Source organism: Chelonoidis abingdonii, chromosome 9, assembly GCF_003597395.2.
Source record: "Chelonoidis abingdonii isolate Lonesome George chromosome 9, CheloAbing_2.0, whole genome shotgun sequence".
In the NCBI taxonomy this organism is placed as follows: domain Eukaryota; kingdom Metazoa; phylum Chordata; order Testudines; family Testudinidae; genus Chelonoidis; species Chelonoidis abingdonii.
Genome location: NC_133777.1, coordinates 78,830,793 through 78,858,026, shown reverse-complemented (window position 1 = coordinate 78,858,026; position 27,234 = coordinate 78,830,793). Strand labels below are relative to the sequence as shown.

General features: G+C 44.8%; 1 protein-coding gene, 1 long non-coding RNA gene and 1 other non-coding gene across 6 annotated transcripts in view; 2 read left to right on the top strand and 1 right to left on the bottom strand.

The window, feature by feature from the left end:
• PCSK6 (proprotein convertase subtilisin/kexin type 6) overlaps positions 1 to 24,065 on the top strand; it is a 157,509-nt gene extending 133,444 nt beyond the window's left edge. For all 4 annotated transcript variants that reach the window (XM_032766015.2, XM_032766019.2, XM_032766017.2 and 1 more), the window contains 8 exons: positions 1,094 to 1,273; positions 6,409 to 6,511; positions 9,798 to 9,994; positions 11,443 to 11,530; positions 17,502 to 17,605; positions 21,080 to 21,209; positions 22,671 to 22,783; positions 23,938 to 24,065. In XM_032766015.2, coding sequence (XP_032621906.1) covers positions 1,094 to 1,273; positions 6,409 to 6,511; positions 9,798 to 9,994; positions 11,443 to 11,530; positions 17,502 to 17,605; positions 21,080 to 21,209; positions 22,671 to 22,783; positions 23,938 to 24,065 — 1,043 coding nt within the window. The remainder of the gene's footprint in view (positions 1 to 1,093; positions 1,274 to 6,408; positions 6,512 to 9,797; positions 9,995 to 11,442; positions 11,531 to 17,501; positions 17,606 to 21,079; positions 21,210 to 22,670; positions 22,784 to 23,937) is intronic.
• Positions 24,066 to 24,110: 45 nt separating this feature from the next.
• On the bottom strand, positions 24,111 to 26,568 carry LOC142047336 (uncharacterized). The gene is made up of 2 exons (XR_012656581.1): positions 25,795 to 26,568; positions 24,111 to 24,438 (listed from the first exon to the last, which is right to left on the bottom strand). It is a non-coding gene; the product is annotated as an uncharacterized LOC142047336 (long non-coding RNA).
• LOC116816676 (U1 spliceosomal RNA) lies at positions 24,575 to 24,744 on the top strand. Its single transcript, XR_012656590.1, has one exon. It is a non-coding gene; the product is annotated as a U1 spliceosomal RNA (small nuclear RNA).
• Positions 26,569 to 27,234: the final 666 nt, after the last annotated feature.

The following is a 27,234-nucleotide window of genomic DNA, read 5'->3' as shown; positions in this document are numbered from 1 at the left end:
TCTCATTCACTCCTGAAACTATTTATTCCATTTAATCAGCTCTATAGCGTATATCTTCCATTTGATCCAAATTACCACTGTCCTGAGCAAACCCAGAATAATCTACTGATGTCCTTTCAGACTGTCTTGTTTACAAGCCAGTGGTGCTGCTTGCTTAGTCCTGTTTTTAAAAATCAATCATGTTGGGGGGGAAAAATCCTCTATTTAGAAGACTGTGGAAAACAGCCCTAAAAATAATCTTAACATGTGTTTGAAGACATTGACAAAAATAAGTCTCCTTATCTCCAATTATAGCATCTGGAGTTAATGGCTCTCTCCATAGTTCAGTTATTAAGCAGCTAGTGAAACTGCAGTTTATCACACAGGAGTTAATGCATTAAAAATTCCATGGCTGCCTTGAACTGCTACCTTAATTCAGTTCAGAAGCTCTGTGGTCTAGTAAAGATTTGTATTGAATGATCTTGCTTGTGCTTTCTTGGCTACTTTTATACCTTACAAATTTTAGAAATGTGACATTTCCTGGCAGTTCTGCTGGGAGTCAGAAGTCCTGGATGTTGGTCCTAGTTCCCACTACTGCCTTCCCGTATGTCCCTAGACTAGATGTTTTACTTCTGTGCACCTCGGTTTCACCAGCTGTGAAATGGGTGAACTTATGCTTATCTCTGAGCAGCAGTCTGAAAACTTACTGATCCTTGTTTGTAAGGGGCTTTGAGAAGTGGAAGGTGCTATGGGAGGTGAAATGTTAGTTCAAGGGTAGGCAACCTATGGCATGCATGCCAAAGGCAGTACACAAGCTGCTTTTCAGTGTCACTCACACTGCCCGGGTCCTGGCCACCAGTCCGGGGGGCTCTGCATTTTAATTTAATTTTAAATGAAGCTTCTTAAACATTTTAAAAACCTTATTTACTTTACATATAACAATAGTTCAGTTATGTATTATAGACTTATAGAAAGAGACATTCTAAACATGTTAAAATGTATTACTGGCACGCAAAACCTTAAATTAGAGTGAATATATGAAGACTCAGCACAGCACTTCTGAAAGGTTGCTGACCTCTGTGTTAGTTTATTGTCACTGTTGCATCTATTGCAGGGAAGTTAAAGGAATGGAGTCTCATTTTATATGGAACAGCCGAACACCCTTACAACACAACCAGTCCCCATCACTCCCAATCGAGGATGCTGGAGATATCAGCACCCAAAATGGAGCCCTCTAAAGCAGCAGTTTTCCAGAGTCAGATGGAGGTGGTGGAAGAGGAGGAAGAATACACAGGTAAAACCTCTGCAGCCCCTTGATCTGTTTCACTTGCAGCTGAATATTGCTTTCCTGAAAAAATCAGTACCTGCCAGTGTAGATAGAGACATTTTGTGCTGTGTTTATGGTTTGTTTCCTTTGGGAGAGGAGGAGAGAAAAAAAGAATGGAAATCCTTATCCTACCTGGCCTATGCACCCTGGCCTCTGCAGCCACCAGTTGGCCAGATTCAGCCCTGGGGTACATAGGAAGTATCCTACAGTTCCACAGTTTGACTTTCTTCGTCTTCTGGACATTCAAGTTTGGTAGACAGTCACGTTTTCCCATGCTGCACCAAAAGCAAAGAGCTAAAGTGGCCTCATTTTGAGAGGGCACCAGGTAACTCTTGGATATGGGTGGTTGGATTTTGACCTCCATAATGTAATGTAGATGCTGGGGCCCCATGTTGGGACCTGGGGTTCAACAATTCCTAACCTGGGATAACAAATAAGAGTAGATACTCAAGCCCTAGGTTAACAATCCTGAGGTCTGCTACCTCAAGTTCTACTAACCCTGGGCTTGCCTTGCAGTGTAGACATACCCAATGACTTCCTGTGGCAATGAGCTCCACTGGCTAATTTTGTGTTGTGTGGAAAAAGTATTTCCTTTGATTGGCTTTGAGTTTGCCACCTTGTTCGTTTCATTGTAAGTAGGTGTATGCGAATGCAGCTCTGTTGACTCCATAGGAGAAATTCTACTGAGAATTTGACCCTACTGCCCCAGATGCTGGCTGTTCTTTAAGGTTGGGATTGTTCAGAGCATCTTAAGAGAGTTAGACGTCATCTTCCATTGAATTTTTCTGAGGTTTGGGCCTTTCCCTTTGGCCCCTTAGAAAATTCCAGCCTACAGGATACAGCCATGGCAGCAACCTGCATTGTTAGAGGTAGAAGGGGAGGTGTTTGCTTAGGTCTTGTGATGTAAGCAAACAAGTCTTGTCTATTGCTATAGTTTTAATTCAAAGATCAAAAAAGGAATATTAACTATTATGATATACTTGAGTAAAATAGTATTATGTCTATGTGTTCTTTGAAGGTGTGTGAACCTGTATTTGAACTGTTTGATGGATAAAATTACCTGTACTAATTCCAGGATGTTTGGGAGAAGGATTAAGCCCTATTGTTTTCTCAGGCCGAGAAAACCCGACAAATCCTGAACATGATCCTTCTTAATCTCAGATCTGCTTGGGTTTCAAGAGGGAACCTTAAGCCACAAGGATTGAGATCCCAGCTTGACTGGACGCCCTGAATATGGAAATGGGACTATAACTATGACTATTCTAAAAGGACTTTGGCAACTACAGGCTCACCTCTACTATGTATCTGAACCTCAAGAATTAGATTCAAGTCTGTAATATATACTGATCTTTTAACCAAGACTCTCTCTCTTTTCTTTTTAATAATTTAGCATAGTTAATAAATTGGCTATAGCGTGTATTGTAAGATCTAAGTTATAATTGGACCTGGGTATGTGTGCATCCTTTGGGATCAGAAGACCTTTTCTTTATATGATGAAGTAAGATTTCAGGATCATCATCATATCTGACAAGTGTGTCTGGACGGATGCCTGACGGCTGGCACTTTAAGGAATGCATGGTTTAACTTCAAAATAAGTACCAGTGAGGTACTACAGAAGCTGTTTTGTGCTGGCTTGGTAAATCTAAGTATTGGAATAACCACCAGCGTTTGGGATTTGTCTGCCCTGTTTTGTTTGCAGTTCACCCTGACTGAGTGACCTCAGCTGGCTCCCACGGGCAGCACCATCACAGGAGCTCATGAATGTTAAGACTAAGACAACTCTTCTCTAGCACTGGACAAAATTTTTCCCACAAAACATTTTTTTTCCAGAGAACAATGCAGATTTGGTGACACTAAAACGTTTTGTGAATTTGTGTCAATTTTGCCAAATAGTTTTTCTTGAAAACAAAATCAATTCCTGAAAATATCAAAACATTGTAATTTTTCTGTTCAAAATCACTTTTGTTTAAAAATTTCCTTTAATTTTATTTTTTTTAAATCCAAAACATGACAGTGTTCAAGATTGAAACAAAACATTTCATTCAACCCCAAACTGATTTTTTAAAAAACTTTTTGATTCAATGAAAATTTTCATTTTTTTTTTGACGCCAAACAAGTTTTTACAATTTTTTTCGGAATTGCCAGTGAGTTTAAAAATTGTTATTTGCCCACCTCTACTCTTTTCCCATATCTCACTTCTCTGTTTTCCTCTGGACCAAGTGAAGCTGCTAGTTCCAGAAGTCAGCTTCAGCGCATCTCAAGAGAGTTGGCCTAGTGGAAGCAGTTGGAAAAGTCTCTAAAATGAAAGTTGAGTTGGTTCAACTCTTTCCATCTCCCAGCCAGCGCCTCTGGCACAATGTATCATTACAAAGTCTCAGTGGTAGCAGAGTACTGCAGTCTGGCATTGCCTAGTGTTTGAGTTGCAGAGGTTTTAGGAGAATATAACATTGTAGTTCAGTTGTCAATAGATAAAATATTTGTAATAAAATATAGGTTCAAGGACTAGACAATGGGATATAAACCCTCTGACTTCTAGGTCACCAGTTCAAATCCAGACACAGATGGCACAGCAACTAAAAGCTATTGCCATCTGCTAGATCATTGATCTAGATGGTTTCAGTCCTGTTCCTGGTGTCTCCACTATATCATGGACTCTTGCTGGTGTCTGTAGAGGTCAGAATAGAATGGGCAGTAGAAATACAGAACTGCTCTCCACTTTTCAGAGGCGGGCTCCGGAGCAGCATGAGGCAATGTGTGCTGTTGCTCTCCATGCTGGTTCTGCTGGTCCCTGACTAAACACAAATCTTCGGTCATCCAGTGGCCAATTGAGTATCGTTCTCAAGATTCACCTGCAATAAGAAACAAAACATGACGATGCAGAACAGCACTTGAGCATGTTTGCTGTGAACTAGGGGGATGGCATCTCAAGAGCAAGCTACAGTCTGTCATGGGGCTGCACTTGCAGTGTTTTGTGTTGAAGGTTGGGCAAGTTAACCAGGTGGTTGGTGTGAAAAGTGGAAGGGGGTCAAGCTGTGCTCTCTAGCATCTAAAACAAGCCTGTTTCTCAGAGGAAGGGCACTAGAGTTAGGCTGGATAAGAAAGCCTCCAACTTCCCTTACAACTGTTGGTGCTGCAGTGGTGAGCACAGTCGTGTGGGAGGAGAGTGGGATGAGCTACTCTGGGCCATAGAGACCTGAGCAGCCTGGACATATCCACCAGCCCACACACTGACAGTAAAGAAATGGATGCTACAAGGGGGACTGTGTAAAGGAACAAAATTAAAAGTTGAAAAATGACATGTCTCATTGCCCCTACCACAAATTGGTCGTGCTGATGTCAGGGGAATGAGAAAGCCCTTTGGAAACCTACCCTTCAGAAAAACATTCCACAAAAAGCCACAGGACACGGCCACACACAAAGTACAACTGGAACTGGAAAGGATGGGGGAAATACAAAAGTGAGGCTGGTGTCGGTGTAGATATGGGGGATGTGCGTGCAAGACTCTTTATAAAAAAACAAAACAAAACCAAAGACTCTATTGACCGGGCTGTTGGCAGAGGCTGAGATTTTTGTAGGGATGGGGAAAGGCAAAGGGAAAATGCTATATTATGAGGGGAAAAGAATGTTGTTTGGGAAGATCAAGAAATGCAAAGGTGGAACACAGGCTCAGCTCTGTGATAGACCTATGTAACCAGTGTGATATGTCCCTCCAGTGGTGGCTGGACCACACTGAGGTTAGTAAGCTTGCTACAGCCTTGACCAATGGAAGCACATTTTTTAAGCTTGGGCAATAGCGGCTCATGCTTTTAGATCCAGAGGTCCAAGGTTCAATCCCCACTGCCAATAACTCTCCCAGGGACATTGCATCACATATATATATATATTAGACCTGCTTTGAGCAGCGTTAGATTGACACAAGGTGAAATCCTGACCCCATGAGAGTCAATGGGAGTTTTGCCATTGACTTCGAGGGGGCCAGCATTTCACTCACAGTGCTTAAAACACTGGCAGCAGCCAATGGTCTGGCTACGCCAGAGCCCCCAGTGTTGGTAACTTGGGTGGAGTCAAGCTGGAGGTACCAATGGTGGGAAGTCACTGCAGAATTTCCCATGTGTACATGAGTATGTTGGCCAGATGGCTCTCAGAGACACAGCCTGGTATCCAGTGCCTCTTGTCTCCCTTCTCTGCCCTTGTGTCTAGGGTCACCCTCCCCCATCCATTACTTTTGTTATGCCTCACAAAGCTGTTTCCTCAGATGTCCTTTTCCTCTGACGGTGATAGAATAGTATCATATGAGATGGCCAGGGTAGGTTTCGAAAGGGCTTTCAGGCTCATAATCACTGCTTTGGGAGAGATTTCAGTCCCTGTATTTCCTGTATCACTTTTACCTCTTTCCCTTTTGGGGGTGTATATGCACATATAGTTTTCTTCCAACCACCACCTTCACATCTGATTGGATGATGCTATTGGAAAACAATTGTCCTAGCTGGAAGTGTCGACCCAATTACAGCATATTTCCTGCCTTTAAAGAGACATGGCTCTTTTTTATCATTCTTTCTTAACTTTGTCACTCTATAACCGTTATTGTTGATAACCAAATATTATTATACTAGCCAGATAATATAAATGCTCGGTCGTTGCTTAGGAGAGAAGCACACATGAATACAAAATCAAAGTGCATCTTAACATAAACACATATGTATGTTCGTGCGAATTTTTTTTTATACATATAGAACATGGACATGAAGTCTTATTTGATGGCTGCAGTTTGTCCTTTGGCTGTTGGATTCTGTGTATGGTAACTCTCTGTCCCCCTCCTCTACATACATGTTAGGGGGACTGTTGACAAATCTAATGAAATAGCTTTCCGGCTCTTCTGTGCCAAACGTTCGTGTTAATTTTAAAATTCTCAAAGCAGCAGGGCCAAATCTATCCTGTTTTATCTTTCTCCGGAGTTAGCCCCCCTCAATATAGTTTCTCAACACCTCATACATTTACACACATGGCGATGGGACATAAACACTTCTGTGGTGTGCTTGGAAGAGCTTGTGCCAATTCTCTCAACAAAAATCTCTCTCTTTCTCTCTCTCTCTCCTTTTAAGGTCCATGTCATCCCGAATGTGGCAACAAAGGCTGCGATGGTCCTAATGCAGATCAGTGCTTGAATTGCATCCATTACAGTCTTGGAAGTGTTAAAGCTGGCAGGTAATGATGTTATTATTTATTTGCATTAAAGCAGTGGCCTCTTTGTGCTAGGAGCTGAATGTGCTACTAATAAGACAGCCCCCTTCCTCCAAATAGCTCATAATCTAAACAGACACAGGATAGTAGTGCAGGAGCATTATTGGTCCCATTTTACAGATGGGAAAATAAGGCACAGAGATGAAGTCACTTGCCTGAGGTCTTACAGGGAGTTTGTAACCTGAACCTTGAACTGCTGCATCCTCGTTCAGTGCTTTAACCACCAGGCCATTGTTTTGTTCACAAGTTAGCGTATGATGAACACTCTAGTTTAATGAAATATCATCTGAAAGAGAAGCCTGGTTGAGATCTGTTAATAGAATGATGAACCAGTTGCCTGTAGTGGGGAGGAAGGATGGTCTTGTGGTTAAGGCAGCGCCCCAGGGCTCACCGGACCTGGCTCTTCTTCCTGCTTATACCATGGGTGACCTTGGGCAAGTCACTCAATCTCTCCAAGCCCCACCTATAAAAGGGGGACAATGGTACTTCCCTGCCTTCTAGGGCATTGTTAATGTTTTGATGCTACTCAAATCATAGATTCATAGACTCTAGGACTGGAAGGGACCTCGAGAGGTCATCGAGTCCAGTCCCCTGCCTTCATGGCAGGACCAAATACTGTCTAGACCATCCCGCATAGACATTTATCTAACCTACTCTTAAATATCTCCAGAGATGGAGATTCCACAACCTCCCCTAGGCAATTTATTCCAGTGTTAACTACCCTGACAGTTAGGAACGTTTTCCTAATGTCCAACCTAAATCTCCCTTGCTGCAGTTTAAGCCATTGCTTCTTGTTCTACTTTTAGAGGCTAGATGAACAAGTTTTCTCCTCCTCCTGATGACATCCTTTTAGATACCTGAAAACTGCTATCATGTCACCTCTCAGTCTTCTCTTTTCCAAACTAAATAAACCCAATTCTTCAGCCCCTTCATAGGTTATGTTCTCAAGACCTTTAATCATTCTTGTTGCTCTTCTCTGGACCCCTCCAATTTCTCACATCTTTCTTGAAATGCGGTGCCCAGAACTGGACACAATACTCCAGTTGAGGCCTAACCAGCGCAGAGTAGAGCGGAAGAATGACTTCTCGTGTCTTGTTACCAACACGGCCTGTTTAATGCATCGCAGATCACGTTTGCTTTTTTTCACAGTATCACACTGTGTGACGATCATATTTATCTGTGTCCACTGTGACCCCTAGATCTCTTTCTGCCATACTCTTCCAAGACATCTCTTCCCATTCTTATGTGTGAACTGGATTCGTTTCCTTCCCTAAAGTGGAGGCACTTTGCATTTGTCTTAATGAACTCATCCAGTTTAACCTCAGACCATTTCTCCCAATTCTCTTTCCAGATCCATTGAAATTGACCCCTGTCTCCAAAGGCAGTTGCCAATCCCTCCCGTTTGGTATCGTCCGCAAACTTAATAGCGTACTTTCTATGCCAACAATCAAGCGTTGCTGAAGAGATTTGAACAGAGCCGGTCCCAAAACAGACCTGCGGAACCCCCACGTGTTATCCTTTCCACCGGATGGGAGCCATTAATAAACTACTCTCTGAGTACGGTTATCCAGCCAGTTATGCACCCACCTTATAGTAGCCCCATCTAAATTGTATTTGCCTAGTTTATCGATAAGGATATCATGCAAGACCGCATCAAATGCCTTACTAAATTCTAGGTATACCACATCCATCATGTGGTGATGAGTGCCCTAGAACATTAAATCATTAAAGGTCACCGATTCCAGTGCCGCTCTGATTGGTAGTTAGTGAAAGTTGTTTCCATTTGACTGGTGTTTCCCATGAGACTTGGGCTCTGAAGGGCCTAAATTATTTTTGAAAACGGGGTGTAGGCTCCTAAATCACTTTGGCTCTTTTGAAATGTTTGCCCATAGAACTAGTTATCAAGTCAGTGTGCGTTAACATTGGGGGAACTGTAAGAACCTTTGAATCCCATACTATTTATGGGAGCGGTTTTAAAGACCATTCCCAACCACTGAAATTCAGTTTACACCTTGATAATTAATAAAGAATAAATAGGAGTAGATTGTTTTAAAGGATGAAATGATCTAGTAATTCTGCAAGTAAAAATACTGATGAGGGGAGCTGTCTGGTAGGATGACTAGTGTGCAGTAACCATCCCACTGATACAGTCAGACAAGCAAGTGCTGGAGTTAATTGCATAAGCAGCATTTCTTTACAATAAATACCAAATGAGAACCAAGCACTTGCACAGCTAAACACCAGACTTAATGAGCTGAGAATACTGTACCTTCTGGGAACTGGGATCCATACTCTTTTGCTTTTCAGATGTCTAAATGTGCATCTGTTTAATTTATACTTGGTAGTATAGTCCTTCGAAGCCAGCACACATACTGCCCCAACACCTAGACATCCTGACACCTAAATCTTCTCTTCGATTGATTTGTATCTCACATGAGATGATTGCTTACTATCAGTTCAGTCTTGGTTATTGCAACTTGTATTTTACAAAGCAATCCCATGTGAATATCTAATTCCACAAAGATCATGCTGCGACAGTGCTTAATAGTAATTTTTTCCAAACACCTCTAACTTGGTGGAATGATTCAGCAGAAACAAGAACATAGGTACAGCTAGGAAGGGATTTTCTCAAGGTCAAAGAAAGGAGCCACAAAATCTCCTTTAATCTGAGGTTCAACCTAGTCTTAATATAATTTATATTGCCTTAACACATAGGAGCCCTAGTCCATTGTGCTAGGTGCTGTACAAAGAACCAAAAGATGATCCATGCCCCAGAGACATGACAAACTAAGTATAAGATAAGGGACCACAGAGGGATACAGACAGAAGAACATAAGGAAACAATGAGACAGTAGTACCAGATACTTCCCCAAAGGCTTTCTTCTTCCTCCATCTCCTAGAGAGTTTATTTCTAAGCCTTCTCCCGAGCACCTGTGCAGAAGGAAAGAGAAGCTGAGCTGAGAATGATGATTAGTCGCATGGCTTAATGTGCTCCTGGAAGACACTCTGATACCATGGTGATGAAGGCATCATAAGAACCTATATAGAATAGAAAGTTTAGCCCCTTGCTCACTGTCTAGTCCCTGGATTTATCACCATACCTTTTTGCCTTACAGTGTAATCTCTTTATCGTGGCCAATCCAGTGAGGCGTTGAGTGCCCTCCATTCTTGTTGGCTTCGCTGGTTGCATCTAGCAGAAGTGAGTCCTCGGACATTGATTATATGTCTGGTTTGTTTAATTCTTCTCCAGGGTGTGTGTGAGCTCGTGCCCTTCAGGGTATTTTGGGGAGAATGCAAGTAGGAGATGCCGAAGATGCCAGAAGGGGTGCGAAACCTGCACGGGCAGGGGCCGAAACCAGTGTACATCTTGCCAACGCGGTTTCTATCACCACCAGGAATCAAATGCATGTGTGGTGTTCTGTCCAGCTGGGTTTTACGCCGATGAAAGTAAGGATGTGAACCGTTTACAGATTGGCGCATAAGAATGTGGGGGGTAGTTTTTTCCCCCAAATGAACATGAATGGAAGATTTTAAGAAATCTAAAATGTCAGGGAAAAGCCTCCATGTGATGAGCCTTTGAATCAGCATCTAACAGGCAGATCTGTACTGCAGTCAAGTTGCACATGGCACTGTTGCTGCTGCTAGTGATGACAACCAGAATGCTACAGTAACGTGAGTCAGTGCAAGAAAAAATGCACAGTGCCTCTTCAAAAATTGGACTGATCATCCTCATTAAGAGGCACACGGTGACAAACTCAAAATTTAAGTGCAGACACTTCCGTAGTTAGGTCAACGCAAGGCAACTTATGTCAGTCTAACTCTGTAGTGTAGACCAGACCTTAATCACCTAACTCACTTAGATACCTACGGAAAATTCCACCTTAGTCTTTATTTCAAAGGTGGAAGCCCCAACTAGAGAAATGTAACTATTAATTGCCATGGCTGCAGTTCAGTAGGCATTATTATTATTATTTATTATTATTCCACCTGTCTCGCTAAGGTGTTTTGCTTTGGATCACTTGCCATGGAGGGGGTGGAGAAAGAAAAGAGGTAACCAATGCAAGCCATTGAACAGAGAAAAGATGGGAATTTAAAACAAAGTGACATTTCCCAATATCCCATTGTAAATAGTGTTTTTCTCCATAACATTAAAGGTCACATTTGTGAGTCTAACGGCTGGAATGTCATTCCTCCTCCAGCCCTTCCTGCCAATACTCCCTTTTGTTCCGTTGTGTCTGTAATGAGTGGCCATGGACAGCACTATGAATATTTTTAGTAAGTCCAGCTGTGGGCAGGAATAGAAATGCTGCTGCTTCACTTTACTCACTTGGTGGATCAACATCAGTCTATACTTAATGTATCCATGAGGCCCTGTCAGCACAAAACATCCCATGGAAGTCAATGCAAGCTTTGTCTGAGTGAGGATTTGGACAATCTAGAGCCCAATCCAACTCCCATTAAAGGCTCCCATTGACTTTAATGAGAGTTGGATTGGGCCCATAGCATGTGTAAGAACCCACACAAATTTGTGCAGTTTCTGGCCTATTGAAATGTATGGGGATAATTTGATATCTATGAGAAGCAGCATATATTGAATCAGAAACATCATAAAATTCCTAGCCGAGTTGGCTTAATCAAGTAAGTATTTACTGTGTGTGTGTCCCTCTGAGTTATCCACATAGTCTGAACACCACCCATCTGTATGTCCTTTTAATAGAAAGGGTTCACGGTATGATGAAAATGCTGTTCTACCTCTGTAAGCTGTTGCCTGCAAATAGCTGCTGAACTGCAGGACTTTTCAACTCGTAAGATCTTTCTTGTGCATTGTGGCTAGATTGCCGCTTGCATTTCTCTGGGCAGATTTTATTTATACTGACTTTCTTTGTTTCTAAAAGGTCAAAAACTCTGTCTTGAATGTCATCAAAGCTGTAAAAAATGTGCTAGTGATCCAGATAAACATATTCTATGCAAGGATGGATTCAGGTAAAATTAACTTTCAAAATGTTTGTCTCTATATTAAACTAAAGAAACTGATGTGAAATCTGCACATTATGATAAATCAAAAAGCGGAATTTAAAAAAATAGATATTTATGTTTCAATAACACTACGACTGTGATCCAAATCGCCAAAAGCCAGGAAATTCAAAGGAGGGAGCAATCATTATATAACATAACTCATCCTGTAGCTCAGTGTTTTTCAAACTTGGGACGCTGCTTGTGTAGGAAAAGCACCTGTCGGGCCGGGCCGGGCCAGTTTATTTACCTGCCGCATCTGCAGGTTCAGCCAATCGCGGCTCCCACTGGCTACGGTTCACTGCTCCAGTCAGTAGGAGCTGCTGGAAGTAGCATGGGCTGAGGGCCTGGAGCAGCGAACCATAGCCAGTGGGAGCCACAATTGGCCGGATCTGCGGATGCAGGAGGTAAACAAACCAGCCCGCCCACAAGCGGCATCCCAAGTTTGGGAAACACGGCTGTAGCTGAAAAGCACTATGTACATTCCATCAATTTATCTACAGCACCCATCACTGTGGTATAGAAGTGCCATATTGCACGTATAGATAGCCCTGCTAAGTATTATTATTTTATTGTTATTGTCATTGGTAAAGAAAAGTCTCATTTCCCCATTGTTTAGGGTTGATCCAAAGCCCACAGAAGTCAATATAAAGCCTTCCATTAATTAAATGGGCTTTTGATCAATGGTCTTTAGAGTGGTGTAAATCTGGGAGTAAATCCATGGCAGTCAGTGGAGTCAGTCTAAGTGAGAGGAGAATCAGCCCCAGATTGTTAGGTGACCACGCCCACCATTTTGACTTGTGTCTTTGATATTGTCTATACTCTGAAGATGCTTTGCAATGTAGATATACCGGTGGCGCCCCCTAGTGTTAGATGGGGCTTATGCCAACAGAAGGAGTTTTTCTGTCAGAGTAGTAACACCACCATCCCAGATGACATTAGCTATGTCAACAGACGCATTCTGCTGTCAGCATAGCTGTGTCTGCACTGGGGGTTTTGTGCGCTAGTGGTGTGGTGCTTCCACACCCCTAACCAAGAGAGCTGTGCTGTGAAAACTTTATTGTGTAGACCTGGCCTCAGTCTGCTAACAGGCATGATGTTATCTATCATGCTCGTGTTACACCTACTCCAGCCCGTTAAGGTCCATGGGAGTCGGAGCCAGGCCTGTTGTCTCTAGATGGACCTACCTCTGCCAGCTGCCAAGCACTCTGTCCCAGCATGGACATGACCGAGAGCTGAGGGAGCTCAGCTCCATGCAGCATGGGGCTCCTGTCTCCCACCTCACTTCTGGCTCTCACTGGCTCTTTCTAATCCCCTTAATGCTGTCTGATTTAAATTCCCTTTGCTGGGTTTGTTTATAAGCTGGGCTGGAGGTGGGGATGTGGGGAGGACATCTAAAAGGAAAAAAGACCAAATAAAAATGTTTACATTGAATATTATACAACGTACGGTTTCTACATGAGCCTCAGGGAGCTACTTCAGAACCTTCCCCGGTTCAGCACGTCCCCTGCAGCCAATTTTTTCAAAACAAGGGATGTTTACCTAGTGACAGGAGTTATTGAGTTAATCCTATAAATATCTATTTTGGGTGCATTTAAAATGCATACTACAAACACAGAGGTCCCTTATTTAGGCCTTATTTAAACAGGAAAGTTTTACCAATATAGCTATACCAGTCTAGTTGTACAGATATAGTTACACCGGTACCAAAAGCTCATGTGGGCACTCTTATTTCGATATGAGTGACTTTACTTACTTATTTATTTGTGTATTTATTTAATTTTGGTAGCTTAAACCCTTCCCAAGTGATATAAGCTAACCTGCAAAAAGTCACGCTTAGCCCAGAGTCAGTGTCCCCAGGGAGGTAAGGGGGTGTTATACTGGCATAACTATAGCTCCTTATGCATGGCAATTCGGAGTCTCAGCTCCTGGAAAAACACACACTCCACACACACACACACACACCCCACGCAGGTGTTAAATCAAGATGGTTCCTTTGGTGCTAACTTCCACTGGGCCCAGCCAGGGGTGGCTGCAGCCACCAGCACGCCAAGCGGGTGCCTGGGGCAGCAAGCTACGGGGGGCGCTCTGCCAGTCGCCGTGAGGACAGTAGGCAGGTTGCCTTGGGTGGCATGCCTGCGGAGGGTCCACTGGTCCTGCAGCTTCGGCAGACCTCCCACAGGCTGCCGCCAAATCGGCGGGACTGGAGACCTCCCACAGGCAAGCCAGCATTGTCTCTTCTGACCCCAGCTGTGCTGGGTGGGAATTCAGTGCTAATGGTGTCATAAGGTATATTTCCCAAATCTGAACCTTAGCGTCCAAAATTTGGGTACCTGCATGAAACCTCTAAGCTTAATTACCAGCTTAGATCTGATAGCCTGCCACCACCCAAAAATATAGTGTTTTGGGGCACTCTGACCTCCCCAACCTTCCCTGGGGACCCCAAGAACCCAAATCCCTTGGATTCTTAAAACAAGGAGAAATAAACCATTCCCCCCCCCCCCCCCAGACTTTCCCTGAGAGAGACAGTATTCCTGGCACAGAGAGAAATTAGCCTCTCTCTCCCCCTTCCCTCCTCCCCCACCAGTCCTGGTGTTTACACCCACTCTCCTGGGATAAAACAAGGGAAACAAGGAAAGATCAATCAGGTTCTCTAAAAGAAATCTTTTAATAAAAGAAAGGAAAAAGTAAAGAATTATCTCTGTAACTTCAAGATGTAAATATTACAGGGTCCTATAGTTTACAGACAAAGGAAGAAACCCTTCCTCCAGTACCAATACAAATCAAAATATTCCCAGCAACTACACATATAAAAGTAACCACCCAGATCCACATGTGCAAACAGAGTAAAACAAACAATTAAAAAGCCTAAATCGCCTGTTCTACTTACTATTTGAACAGAACTTTAGAGAGCCTGTAGTAATGTCTGGTCCCTCTCATACCCCGGAGAAAAGACACACACACGCAACAAAGGACTCACACCCAAAACTTCCCTCCACACAGGGTTGAAAGTATCTTGTCTCCTGATTGGTCCTCTGATCAGGTGTTTAGTTCCCTGTTTGTTAACCCTTTACAGGTGAAAGAGACATTAACCCTTAGCTCTGTTTATGACAACTGGGGATTGAGGGCGTGGGTTCATTTTCAGAAGTGTCTTCGGAAGCCCAAGTCCCATAGTTAAAAATTCTCCATTAAAGTAAATGTGAAACTGGGATGTTTTGTCTCAGTGTTTGAAACTGGAAGTGCTGAGTCCATGTGACCACTGTCCTGAATTTGGTTCTCCTCTGCTGGCATGTGCGTAGCTGTCTGATTCAGTCAACAGGCTGTACTTGGACCAGAATGACTTTTTGAACAGCACTGCTTCACAGAAGTAAAAATTGGTAGCGCCGAAAGGTTCTGCAGTCCCTCAGAAAAGGGAACTGGGAACCGGTTGTCAGGTATAAGCCATATAAAGCTACCTATTATTGTCCATTACCCTTTTAAACTGGGAATCCAAATCCTCTCTGTCACATTAAAGCACTAAGGGCTCAACAGAAGCGTCTCCAATAAGAACTTTCTGTTTCTGCTCATTTCGAAACCTAGAGAAGGGTCCATGGGGGGCCTACGGTTTTTCAGAGCATGGCTGAGCTGTCAATCACATCTGGTTTGCCAGTGCAGCAAAGCCTTTTGTTCGAGGGCTTTGTGTTAAACTACAGATGGGTCCAGTCTGGATCAGAACTCCTTGGATTAGGGGTCTGGGCCTGAATTTCTGGGCTTGGGCCCATCTCTCATTAAAAACACACTTTATACACTGGACACACTAAAAGCTAAGTCCCAGATTCTACCACCCTTATTCCCATGGAGTAAAGCCGTTCTGCACACACAGCCCTGTTGGTTCCAATAGGAGTAATCACAGAGTAAGGGCTGGTCTTCTATGTACTGTGAACATGGCTAGCAGGATCCGAACCCAGATCATTTGCACACGTGCTTTTTAAAACACAGTACCTTTTGGGGTCCATATAATGGCCACCAAATACTAGTGTAATAAAGTTTAGATTTAATCCGTGGTAGCTGTAGTAACTGTGGATGCTGCAACACCATCCAATCCATCCTTCCTGTAGGTAGGACCCTGCTCTGCTCAGCTGAGAGCAACTGCAAGGCTTGTGGCACCTTATCCTTGGAAGCTACATTGCAAAGTTCGAGGGCCAGTTGTGATCCCCATACTCATGTGAGCGAACAGCCAGCACCCTAGGACTGCTCGGGCATGTGACTGCTCAGCACGATGAGGAGCCAGGAGTCTGATGTGGCCCTCGGGATTTAGGCTGCATGAATCCAGAGGAATTCCTGCTAGTCTTCAGAATCAAACAGTATTGAGAAAATAATGAGGATTTATTTGTATTACTGTAGTACCCAGGCCCCCAAGTCATGGACCTGGACTGGCACTAACAGAGAACAAAAAACAGCCCCTGCCCCAAAGTTGGCACTCTCGGCATGAGACCAAACAGCTTAATTCCTCAAAAGCCACGGATCCTGGTAGTAAAGAAGAAACACCCTCTACAAGAGAGAAACCCTTGATAACGATCTCTCTGTCTTGCAAAGATCTAACAGTGTTCTGTGTTACAGGCCTTTCGAAGAGTTGGGCCAGCTGTCCATGTCTTTAATTTTTATTTTTTTTAAAAACCCTCCCTTTCCTTTTGAGCACTTCATTAAAGATCCTGCAGCAGGTTTTTTTGAAGGGGGGGGGGTGCATCCCTAGAAGCATTTGAATGTCTTTTGAAGTGCTGGCTCAGTTCCAGATGTCTTCTGTCCAGCTGGGAGAGAAGGCAGCGGGAAGCGGTGCTGTGCTTTTGTATTTCACGTGTTTTTAAACATCATTGTTGTTTTGGGCATTTGTGTATTACAGTAGCACACCGAGATCAGCACCACCACTGTGCTAGGCCCTGTACACAAACACATAGCGAGAGGCAGGCTCTGCCCTGAGCAGCGTACAATCTAAATAGACAACAAGACAAACAAAGGGGAGGGAAGCAGAGGCCCGGTGGGCTGAAGTGATTCACCCAGGGTCACGCGACAGGTCGGTGGCCAAGCTGGGCTAGAAACCCTTTCCAATCCTCAGTATATTGGGCTATCTGCTAAACCATGCTGCCCCCAATAACACAATATTTGGGGGCAGGCAGAGGGGGCCACGGAAGTACAGATTAAAATAACCTTCACTTTCTTCTTGTATGTTTAGGGCGATGTCCTGGAAAGGGCTGTATATAAATTATTAACGCTCCAATCCAGCAATTGGATCCCTGTAGCAGCCCCTACCAAGATGTGACCGGGGCCTGAGCTTGGTATCAGTGAACCAGACTTGACCGGCCAGCTGACAGACAGACCCTTGGGCCAGCTGGCGTAGTTTAAAGCAGTCACTGGGGCCAGGCGTAGAACCAGAAAAACAACCCCTCTTCTCTACTGCGCCAAGCAGATCTTGCCCAGTGCAGAAAATCTGGCTTCCTGGGCCCAGTCCTTGGCTGCAGTCATGGAATGCAAGCTAGGGTGTATGGGGGCGGGGGACGGGCAGGCTTTAAGCTATAAACCACAGTTCTGCTGCTCTGATCCTGGCCACACTACAGCAAGCCAATCTTTTGGCATAAGTAGCCTGAAGGCTGCCCCGGGGGGGCCTATTACAGACAGGGGTGCAGGGAAACACTGGTCATGTTCTCTGCGTCACAGCAGGGAGAGGCTGGTGTTGAAGCAACTACAATGGCTCTGTGCCACATAAGGATTCCCTTACCCAGGGCAGATCCTATGGAGACTGGGTCTGCTGGGTATACTTTGCTTTGGGGAAGGTGGTACAGAGCTGCCTCAGGCTGCCCAGTCCTTACACGGAGGCTTGTATTAAACCTCTCGATGGTGAAATCACTAGGGATTAGGGGAGTATTTGTGTGTTTTGGTAAAACTTTCTTCCTTGCTTTTTCAACAGCCCATTAGGAGCAGGCTGTCTCCCGGAATGCCAGCCAGGCATGTACTTCAGCAAAGAGACCCGGAAATGTGAGAGGTGCCACGCAAGCTGCCAGACATGTGTCGGTACGTTCTTCATCTGCACGGGGTCCCGAGCCGTTCCTCCAAACAGCCTTAAACCCAGCCCTCTGTGCCTGAGCTCGCTGCTCTGCAGTGCAACAGCACCTGGCCTTACAGAGCATAAGGTGTGCTTTGAAGCAGCGTCATTGGGTCAGTGCAAAAATTAACCCAGCAGCTTGTGGAAGGAAAAGAAACGGCTGCGTGGGCTCAGGGCGTTTCGCTCACCATGCAAAGCCCAGCACAGCAAACGGAAAGCATCCCACCATGCTGCTTTTCCATGGGGATCACGGCCCCTGGTCTTTGACAGGGCTGGCTCCAGGTTTTTTGCCACCGCCAAAGCAAAAAAAATAAAATAAAATAAAAAGCCAAAGTGCCGCCCCTTGAAAAGTGCCACCTCAAGCACATGCTTGGAACACGGGTGCCTACAGCTGGCCCTGTTAACAGACCGAGTCCTTTTCAGGGTGTTTGATAGGGCTACCCCTACTGAAGAATTCTCTCCAGATGAGCTACAAAAATGCCACTCCTTTGCCCTCACCATCTGCATGTGCATGTACAGAAGTAAATGAGGCCTAAAAGTCACAATCAGGTTGAGCCCCATGGTGGTAGGTGCAGTACAAACATAAAGGGGGGGGTCACTTTGAGCTTGGGACGGTCACGTTGCTCACAAGTGCCCAGCAAACCCTCTTCTGTGCTGCCGTGGATGCTGCGTCTGCTGGATGAACAGCAGAAGCAGTTGTCTTTTACCAATGCTTTAGAGAGTGTTTGTTTTTACATTTTTTTAAATTTTATTTTATTTTTTGTATTCTTACACCTGTGAAGCCATGCGCTTTAGTTGAACAAGGTTCAGGGGGAGCCCTCTAAAAATGACCTAAGACAGCTTTTCAGCACATAAAAATGGCAAGAGTTTGAAGTCTGTTACCTTGGGTCATTGCATGATTGGTTAGAAGGGATTGCTGGGAATCTCCCCCAATGAAAAAGGATCCAGCTCCCATTTATGCCATGGGCCCAAAATATCAGACTTTGGACCCATCACTGGGGCAGGACTTCTGCTGCCGGTCCTGATCTTCAGGCTAGGTTAATTTGGGGGAGAGAGGAGAACTTTCACATCCTGGGGAACAGATTGATTTTACAAATAAAAATATGGTGGCTCTGGGGCTTGGAACGTTGCACTAAATGCTGGGAGATGGGTTAGTGGGCAGAGTGCAGGTGAGGCAATCAGAGGGGAGTGATCGATTTATTCTCACGCAGCAACAGTGCGAGGAAAAATTATTTTTAAAAATAGGAAAATACTAATTGTGAAACCACAAACATTGGCCGGTGACACAGGATTGGGTTTCAAGCCGATGATGTCCCTGTAAATATTACCTATCGAACAACAACTAAGCAGTGGATCAAGATGTAAGCAGCGCCTAGAACGTGTGAATGCATGAGAAGGAAGCGCTGTTGCCCAGAGTGCATCAGTCCAGGTTTCTTGCTGTTAGTCCCTACGGTATCTCAGCAACGTTTTCCAGAAAATAAAATCAAGTCTGGCTCTCGTTACTATCATCCGGAAACTGAGCTCCTGCCATGACTGAATCCTGTGGAATTCCACAGTAATCTGTTCTCAGCTTGAAACACTCAGCCTGGTGCCCTGCGCAGCTGCGTGCCGCTCCAGCTCCTGCCCCACTTCTTTCCCATGCCTCACCCCCCACCCCACTCTCCTGAGGACTGAAGTAGGGCTGGGCCTGCACTCACCAGTGGCGGGAAGTGCAGCGGTCCGGCCCCAGCCACACCTTCGGTGGGTACTTGGGCATTGTTCCCCCCAGTTCCCCAAGCCAACCCTGCCCCCCCGCCCCCCGTGAGGGGGGAGGGCTGTGTAGGGCCCCAGAATAGCTAGGGTCGTCCCTGCTTCTGCCGCCTGGGGGAAGTGGGTTGGGTTTAGCTGCACTTGTGCTGGTCATTCGACAGGCCACCAGGGGGCAGCACAGAGGCAGGGACAGGGGAGCAGCTGGGCTCTACATAAAATCTCCCAAAGTGCAGTTTTTCCAGCTTGATTTTCCTGTCATCTTCTCATGCATGAAGGGCTAGTGTGAAGGGGACAACGTCAGACTGGTACTTTGTCTCTCTCTCTCTGCCTGGGGTATCTAGTCACCCAAGAAGGTAACTTGTAGCCCCAAAAAGTCACCTGTTGTTGCTGATTCAAGATTTTTGCTTGCTGAGGCCTCTCAAAAGTAGCCCAAACTGGCAAAGAACCATAGAGGCTGGCAACGCTGAAGCACAGTAGCTGCTGCAGGAGGAGGAGGCTGCAGGGACACTGCACTACAACATAGCACCACCTGGTGGTCACAACAAAAAGGAGCAGGACTGGCCTGGTCCAGCCATGTATGTCTACACTGTACATTAAGCCCAGGCTCTGTGTCAGGTCTGAGTCCAAGCTCCGCTTCCATCCATACGCTGATCAGTTTGACTCAGGTCACCAGACACTCAGGATCCAGGTCCTAGGCCCCGCTAGAGGGGTGGGTCAGAACCTGAATCCAGGCCCTGTCCTTCTGCAGTGTGGATGCAGGTCAAGCTGCAGACCTGATTAAGGTCTGCTTGGTGCAGTAGGATTCGTCAGCACAAGTCTGAGACCCAGGTCCAGCAGTCATAAAGCCAGGTTTATGATGCAGTGTGGATGCTAAAGTGTGGGCTTGGAAACACCAACTCCATAAGCCCAGGTCCCATAGACCCAGATTTACAATGCAGCATACACATAACCCGAAGAGGTTGTGAGGAGTAGGGCAAGGTGGCCCCCCTTGCTGCACCTTGGCCATAACATTTGCTTAGGTGTGTTGTGGAATGTTGATTTTCCTTTCCTCAAAGCATCAGGAACTGGCTGCACCCGGAGGAGGATGCTGGTGCAGGAAGAGAGGGAGAGATTGGTGGGCTGCGCTGTTCCTGCAAACCCCATGACCCTCCCTACTTACAGATTTTCCTACCTGCCTTTCCTGCCGTCTTCTCCTGGCTCCGAACCTTCCCAACTGAAAGTTAACCATGTGCACGAAGGGCTGGCCATGTAGGGGACAACGGTGGGCTGGTACTTTGTCTTGGTGTCTCTGTCTAGGGTATCTAACAGCAGGGTCAAAAATAGTCAGAAAATCAGTGGAGATCAGAGGGGCGCTTGAGGGCGTGGCCAGTGTGCATGTTCCTAAAAATGTCAGGCTATGCTTTGCTACACACCCAGGCCTGTCGGCATCTCTTGAAGGTCCTTTCTAGCCAGGCTGTTGGGTTAGCTGGGTCTCCGCTGGGCCTGGGATGTGGGCATGAGCTGAGGAACCATTTAGAGTCCAGCTGGCACAATAGTCTCAGGCAGCTTGTTTGTTCTGCTGCAGCCTTCTGGAACAGAGCAGACTCCTAGTCCCGAGTGTCCCTGGCTCCTGTCCAACACAGTCATCGTAACACAATGCGGTAATTGTCTTTGTAGCAGACTATAATATTTCACATCTCCCTTGTTCTCCCTAGGGCCAGGCAAAGAGGCATGCATACAATGCGCCAAAGAATTCCACCTGCACGAGTGGCGATGTGTCCCTGCTTGCAGCCAGGGATTTTACCCTGAGGCGGTGCCAAGTCTACCTTATAAAGTCTGCACAAGGTACAGTGTCCTCTTGAGATCTTCCCCTTTGAAGTTAGTGTGATGAAATGCACAGGGAGCCATTCTTAATAGCTGACTGGATACATCAGCAATCAGAGTGGGGCTGCTGATAGCGTGTGTCACGGGGAACGAAGATAAAAATCCTGAAAACAACTGACTGGTTGATGCTGTTTACTAGACCGACTAAAATGGTCAAACAAGCCCTGAGCTTTTGGAAATTCTTCAGCGGAGCTGATTTTTCATATGGGTAACTAGTGAAAAGTGTCAGCGTAGAGCATTCTTAGCTAGTAAACTCCTTGGGGATTGTCTGATTGTTCTACTTGTACAGCGCCTGGCACAATGGGTTCCTGGTCAACGACTAGGGCTCCCAGGGGATACAATAATACAAATAACAAATGATCATAATAAGTCCTGCCTCAGGACCAGGAGAAAACCACATTCTAGTCCATTTGCAAACGGTAGTTTCTTGACCTAAGTGGAGACTCTTATTGAATTTCACCTAATTATATGTAAGGAATAAACATTACTATTTAACAGTAGAACCAAATGTTCTAATTTCGCCAGGGAGTATCAAACCCAGTCAGCAGGTTTCATTCTTTTGGGAGGTTTCATCAGTACATCTAAATCATGTCTCCTTTAGACAGGAGAAATGTCTGACCTTGCTCCTTTTTTTTCTGTCTCATCACCTTCCACTTTAGCACTTGGACTCTCTGTAGTTGATCCAAGCTGCCTTTCTTCCTCAAAAAACAGAGTAAAAAAAGTGATGCAGTGAAGAGATGTTGCACTTATTTATTCCCTGACAAAAAACTCTGTGAAACTGGAGAGTACATATTAATTTAGAAACCCTGGGGATGTGGCAGTTGTCCCCCGAAACAGGCATTACTGATCATGGCATCTCTACAGGGCAGAGTTAAACTTGCTTAAGAGCTTTAACTGCATTTTATACTTTAACATTGCTGGGTTTCTTTTAAGTTTTACCTCTGGATGTCCTGGGCTTGGGGTAATTACAACATTTCTGGGTGGTTTTTAACCATTAAATTCCTGATGTGTGTTCTCCAGCATAATGTTTTTTGTCTGTGAATATTAAAATTAGCTTTGTCTTAATCTTTTTGTTAAGAAGGTAAAGGAGGAGGGAAATAGCTGGGACCTCTTTGCTCCCCTCCCACCCCCAGTTCCCCAAGGCCATCAGAGTATGGCAACTTATTAATCACTACTGACCAGAAATAAATGTGAAATGGAGGTGAAAGACTCCCGTGTCCTATCACCAGCCCAGTAAGAAGTTCAGCCCCTCATGGTTCGAGTTTTCCAAAGAGAAAGGGGCTGGTTCAGTCTAGATGTAAGTGGGTTGAAACCCATTCTCTTCAGTGCCCTGAGGCTGAATTTGCCCTACGGTCTGTCGAGTCTCGACACAAATGGTTGTGGTGCCCAGAGAAAATATCTGTGCACTTGTCTCTTTGTCAGATGTGATGAGAGCTGCTCAGCCTGTGAAGGCTCCAGGGATAACTGCGTCAAGTGTAAGGAAGGTTTCAATCTGCGCATCGGCTCATGCATCACAAACGTAACCTGCCTGGACGGTACGTAATAAGAGGGCAAACATGTAACAAAAACCCCAGGCTTATACCCCAATAGCACAGATGTGTCTTAAAGCTTCCCTAAAGGGGCAGCTGGAGATTCCCCTGCCATCAGGGATTCCCCAATGGTATAAAGTCATTAGAATCAGCTCTACATCACCCTCTCCCATCTCTGTAAATGCGGCGTGTCAGGGCATGGCCAGCGCCCGCTGTGCTCTGGTTATTCAGAGTCATTGAGCGGCCCATGGGGACTGTTCCAGTTAGCATTAGTTAGAGCATCCCTGTGGTTGCACTAACTTACACTGGCCCAAGGATGCAGGAAGGCTGAAAGGCAACTTAGAGATACATTTGCCTCCCCTGGTCTCCACGCACCCTGGTGCAGCTGAAGATTGAGCCTATAGATTGAGTACTCTCTGTACAGGGACCTGGGCCCAAATCCTCAGCCGCATTTAGACTCCCATTGATCTCACTGGAAGTTAGGCATCTAAATATCTTGGTGGATCTGGAGCCTCCCCTTTCTATAGGTCTGCAAGGTGCCTAGGATGCTGTCAGATAATAATAATAATAATAAAAAGCTTCCTAGAATTCAAGGGGAACTGGTCTTGGAATCAAACCAGAGAATGGATGAGAGAAATGTATAGGGACATAAGGAAAAATCCTTCAGCTGCACCTTTCTCAGTTATCTACATTCCCAAGAATCCCCTGGCTGTAGTCAACAAAATGCTCCTGATTCTTCATTCTCTCCTCACAACAAAAGCAGGGAGAATGTTGGATGCTGTGATTTCATATTTATGGAACATATAATTGACCTGTAATTCTGTAATCAAGTGACAGAATTCCTGACCTGAAACAGCACTATGATTTCTCCCATCATGGTATCTACACAATGATTGCAATAGAAACACAGGTTACTCAGCAAGGCTGATAAGCATTTGCTTATTGCTCAAGTACACACGTGTTTGAATTTAATTATATTTCATCCTTGGACTAATTCTCCCACTCATCACAAAGCGTCTCCATTCCTTCATTACAAACAGGTGGCGATATCCCTAAAAAGTGACTTCTTTTCCATTTTCTCTCCTCAAACACTGGAACAAATTGCATTGCCTGTTACCTGTGAGAGGTTGTTTATTTAAAATGTTAATCTGTTTTCTCAGATTCTCCTATTCCTGAACGCAGCCCCTCAGCTTTCAAGACTCTCTGTGAGATTGTGAAATCAAAAAAGCTCTGTGAAATGAAGCTATTTGTACAGTTATGCTGTCAGACATGTCTCATGGCTGGATAAAGTTCAGTATCTGCATCCAGGAATTCCACCACCCTGCAAGTCCAGTTTGCCAAACCTTTAGGACAAAAGTTTATTTTTTCAACTTTGGGAAAGTTTACATGGTGCTGCCTAACATCAGTTTGATAACTTTAATATCTCTGTCAATTTGTTTCTATAGCAACATAATGAATAGCATTAAATCTAGGTAGGATCTTATTCTTAGTAATTAAGGCCCCAAAGATATAAAACAAATGGTAATATTAATACTCTCAAATGCTTCTCATGAATGAGGACTGATGTGTGATCCAGACACCTAGTCAAAATCCTTCTGATTCAACCATTCCAAGGCATAGCAGGAGATCAGGACTTGAAAGCACTGAGGATTTCTGTGTCTCTGAGAAGAAGCTATTAATGTTTAAACACTTTCTGTTCTTCTATGCTAGCTCATGACTGATAAAAATCCACGTTACAAAAAAAAAGCAGTACAGTATTTTTCTGTTCTTTACATATGTAACATGATGAACTGTGTAATACTTACTTGGCAGGGGAGACACCATGATCACAAAGGTGGTTTTCCCAGGGTGAGGCTCATCCATTGCACTATGGGTGTGCTGACCCCTGCAATTTCCCCAAATGCGGGAAACTCGTCTGAACTAAAATCTGCTCGATAAAAATAAGTTGTTGATGAACTCCGTTCTAATAATTGAAACCGGTTAGGTTCTTCCTCTTCTAGCTAAATGAGAGAGTTTTCCTGTATTTTTACCCTCCAGCACTTTGCATCAAAGCCTCTTCTATATGACAACACTTTGATGGACTTAACACCTCTAAGAAACCCCAATGCCGATGATCCGGTCAGGAAATGCCTTCCCTATCCAGCTCAGTTCTCTAAAACAAATCAGAATCTCTTCACTCTGTCTCCAAACAGAATGTCATGTGGTGTTTGTATAATTGTTTAAAGTTTATTTGGCTATGTTGCCCTGAGATTTTTTGTAATAACTTATACTGTATTTCTCCATAGATTATTAATTATTATTATTATTATTATTATGGGAAGTGGGGAATCTTTTATGTGTCTTATTCAGGTGATTCCCCTTCTCTGGGACCTCTGTTGCCAGACTTTACAAAGATGTTATTTTCATAAGACATATGTAGACGATACTTCTTATGTTGCATGTTCTGATTTTCATTGTTAATAATTTTAACAAGTTCAATCTTCTGCCAGTGAAATTCACAGTAAAAGCTTTTATCAGTTCTTTATGAAGCAGGAAGAATCCGTTTTTTTTTAATTCAAATTATTTTCACCCTGTCTGGGCCTGTCCAGTAAAACCTCAGCCAGGTGAACAGGGGATGGCCAAATGTCATTGTTCATAAAACTGAATGGATCAACAACCATGTAAAGGTGAAGCTTCTATGAACTGACCATAAAATTAATAAATGTTTACATCCACTAATGAGTGAGACTGTACTCTTTCCAAGACGCCAAGGTCAATGGATTTATCTTGTCATTCAGGCCAGAGTCAGATCAAGTGTGTGATGTTTCTGTGAAGTCCTGATTATTTTGATGGTCATAGCTTGATGGATCAGGGTCAAAAGTCAGTTGTTCAAGATTTTTTGCTGGGGGGTTAACTATGTACTTACTGCTGGAGATGCATTTCTTCTGCAGGGGGGCACACACCCATTCTCATTAACTAGTACCAATGCTTGTACCTTCAGAGGAAGTTTAGACCATGCAAAAATCCAAGGTACTTACTAATGATGATTTGCGCATAGCACTTTTCATCCTGAAGGCTCCCAAACTGCATTGCAAACTTGCATACAAACCACACATAGCATGGCAGCTAGCAACACACAGCAATGGGACGGGATTGTCATGGCAGAAAGTGAAGAACATCTTATCACATTTAGGTAGGCAGAACAAAGTTACCCAAGTTGGAATTTGGCCAGGACCTAGAGAAGAAGACCCCTCCGCCTAAGAAAAGTTCTAGGCAATTTTTAATGAGCCCTGGTGCTCAGGGACTTTGCTTTTACACTGAAAGATGTATGCTCCAGCAGAATGGTGCCCTCTAAGGCCAAGCTGGGGCATTGTTTCAGTACTGATTCTGAGAGAAAAAAATGTCCACCACTACTTCTCACAGCACCTGGCTGTTCTTTAGTTCCCCATCCAGGCACTAACCCAGATAGCCCTGCTTATTTGGTGAGCTCTGTTGCCTTGTGCTGCAATTCCAATGTGGCTGCAGGCTTTGAACTAAATGAAAGTAAAAGCATTATCCTATCGCTGCAGCCAGAGTACTAAACCAACATGCCTTGCTGTAACAATCTAACTGCAGAGGATGAGATGTATATCATTGTGTTGGTGGGACAGTTCAAATGGACTCCCAGGCTCATTATGGCTTTACTGTAGTAGTGTAGATCCAATTTTTGACCTGGCGAAGGCCTGGCTTCCTTGTTTGCAGGTGCAAAGCTTGAGTATTTGCATCTTTGTCAGGTAGGAAAGGGCACGAATGCTCTGAGTTGTGCAGGCAATTCAACTGGATTCAGGGGGTCTGGGGTCTTGAACTGCTGCCGAAGACCCGGCACTTCGGTGGTGGGTCCCGGGGTGGAAGGACCCCCTGCCGCGGGTCTTTGGGGCACTTTGGTGGCGGGTCCCGAGGCGGAAGGATCCCCCTCGCTGCAGGTCTTTGGGTCACTTTGGCGGCGGGTCCCAGAGTGGAAGGACTCCTGCCGCTGAATTGCCGCCGAAGACCCAGAGCGGAAGAAGCTCCGGGGGCCCAGGGCCCAGAGTGAAGGACCCCACTCCAGTGGCCCCGAAAAACTCTTGTGGGGGCCCCTGTGGTGCCAAGGGCCTGGGACAAATTGCCCCACTTGCCCCCCCCCCCGGGACAGCCCTGACTGTGGGTGCAAATTGGGTAGGTGCTTCCAGATGGAATTCAAGGTTGTGTTTTAACCTAGCAGGCCCTAAAATGATCAGTTACTTGTGAGATTACTTCTCTCCTCATGATTTACTGCCACAGGTGAGATTAGCAGGTGTTCGAACTGGATCTCCCTCAATCTATTTTCCCTTGGTGAAATTCAATGACCTGTATTTATGCAGAAGGTCAAACAAGACAATTACATGTTTCCAGTTCAGCTCTCAAGGCCTGGAGACAGCAGCTGGTGGCAGAAAGGCCAACGTAACCTTAGCAAATTCCTG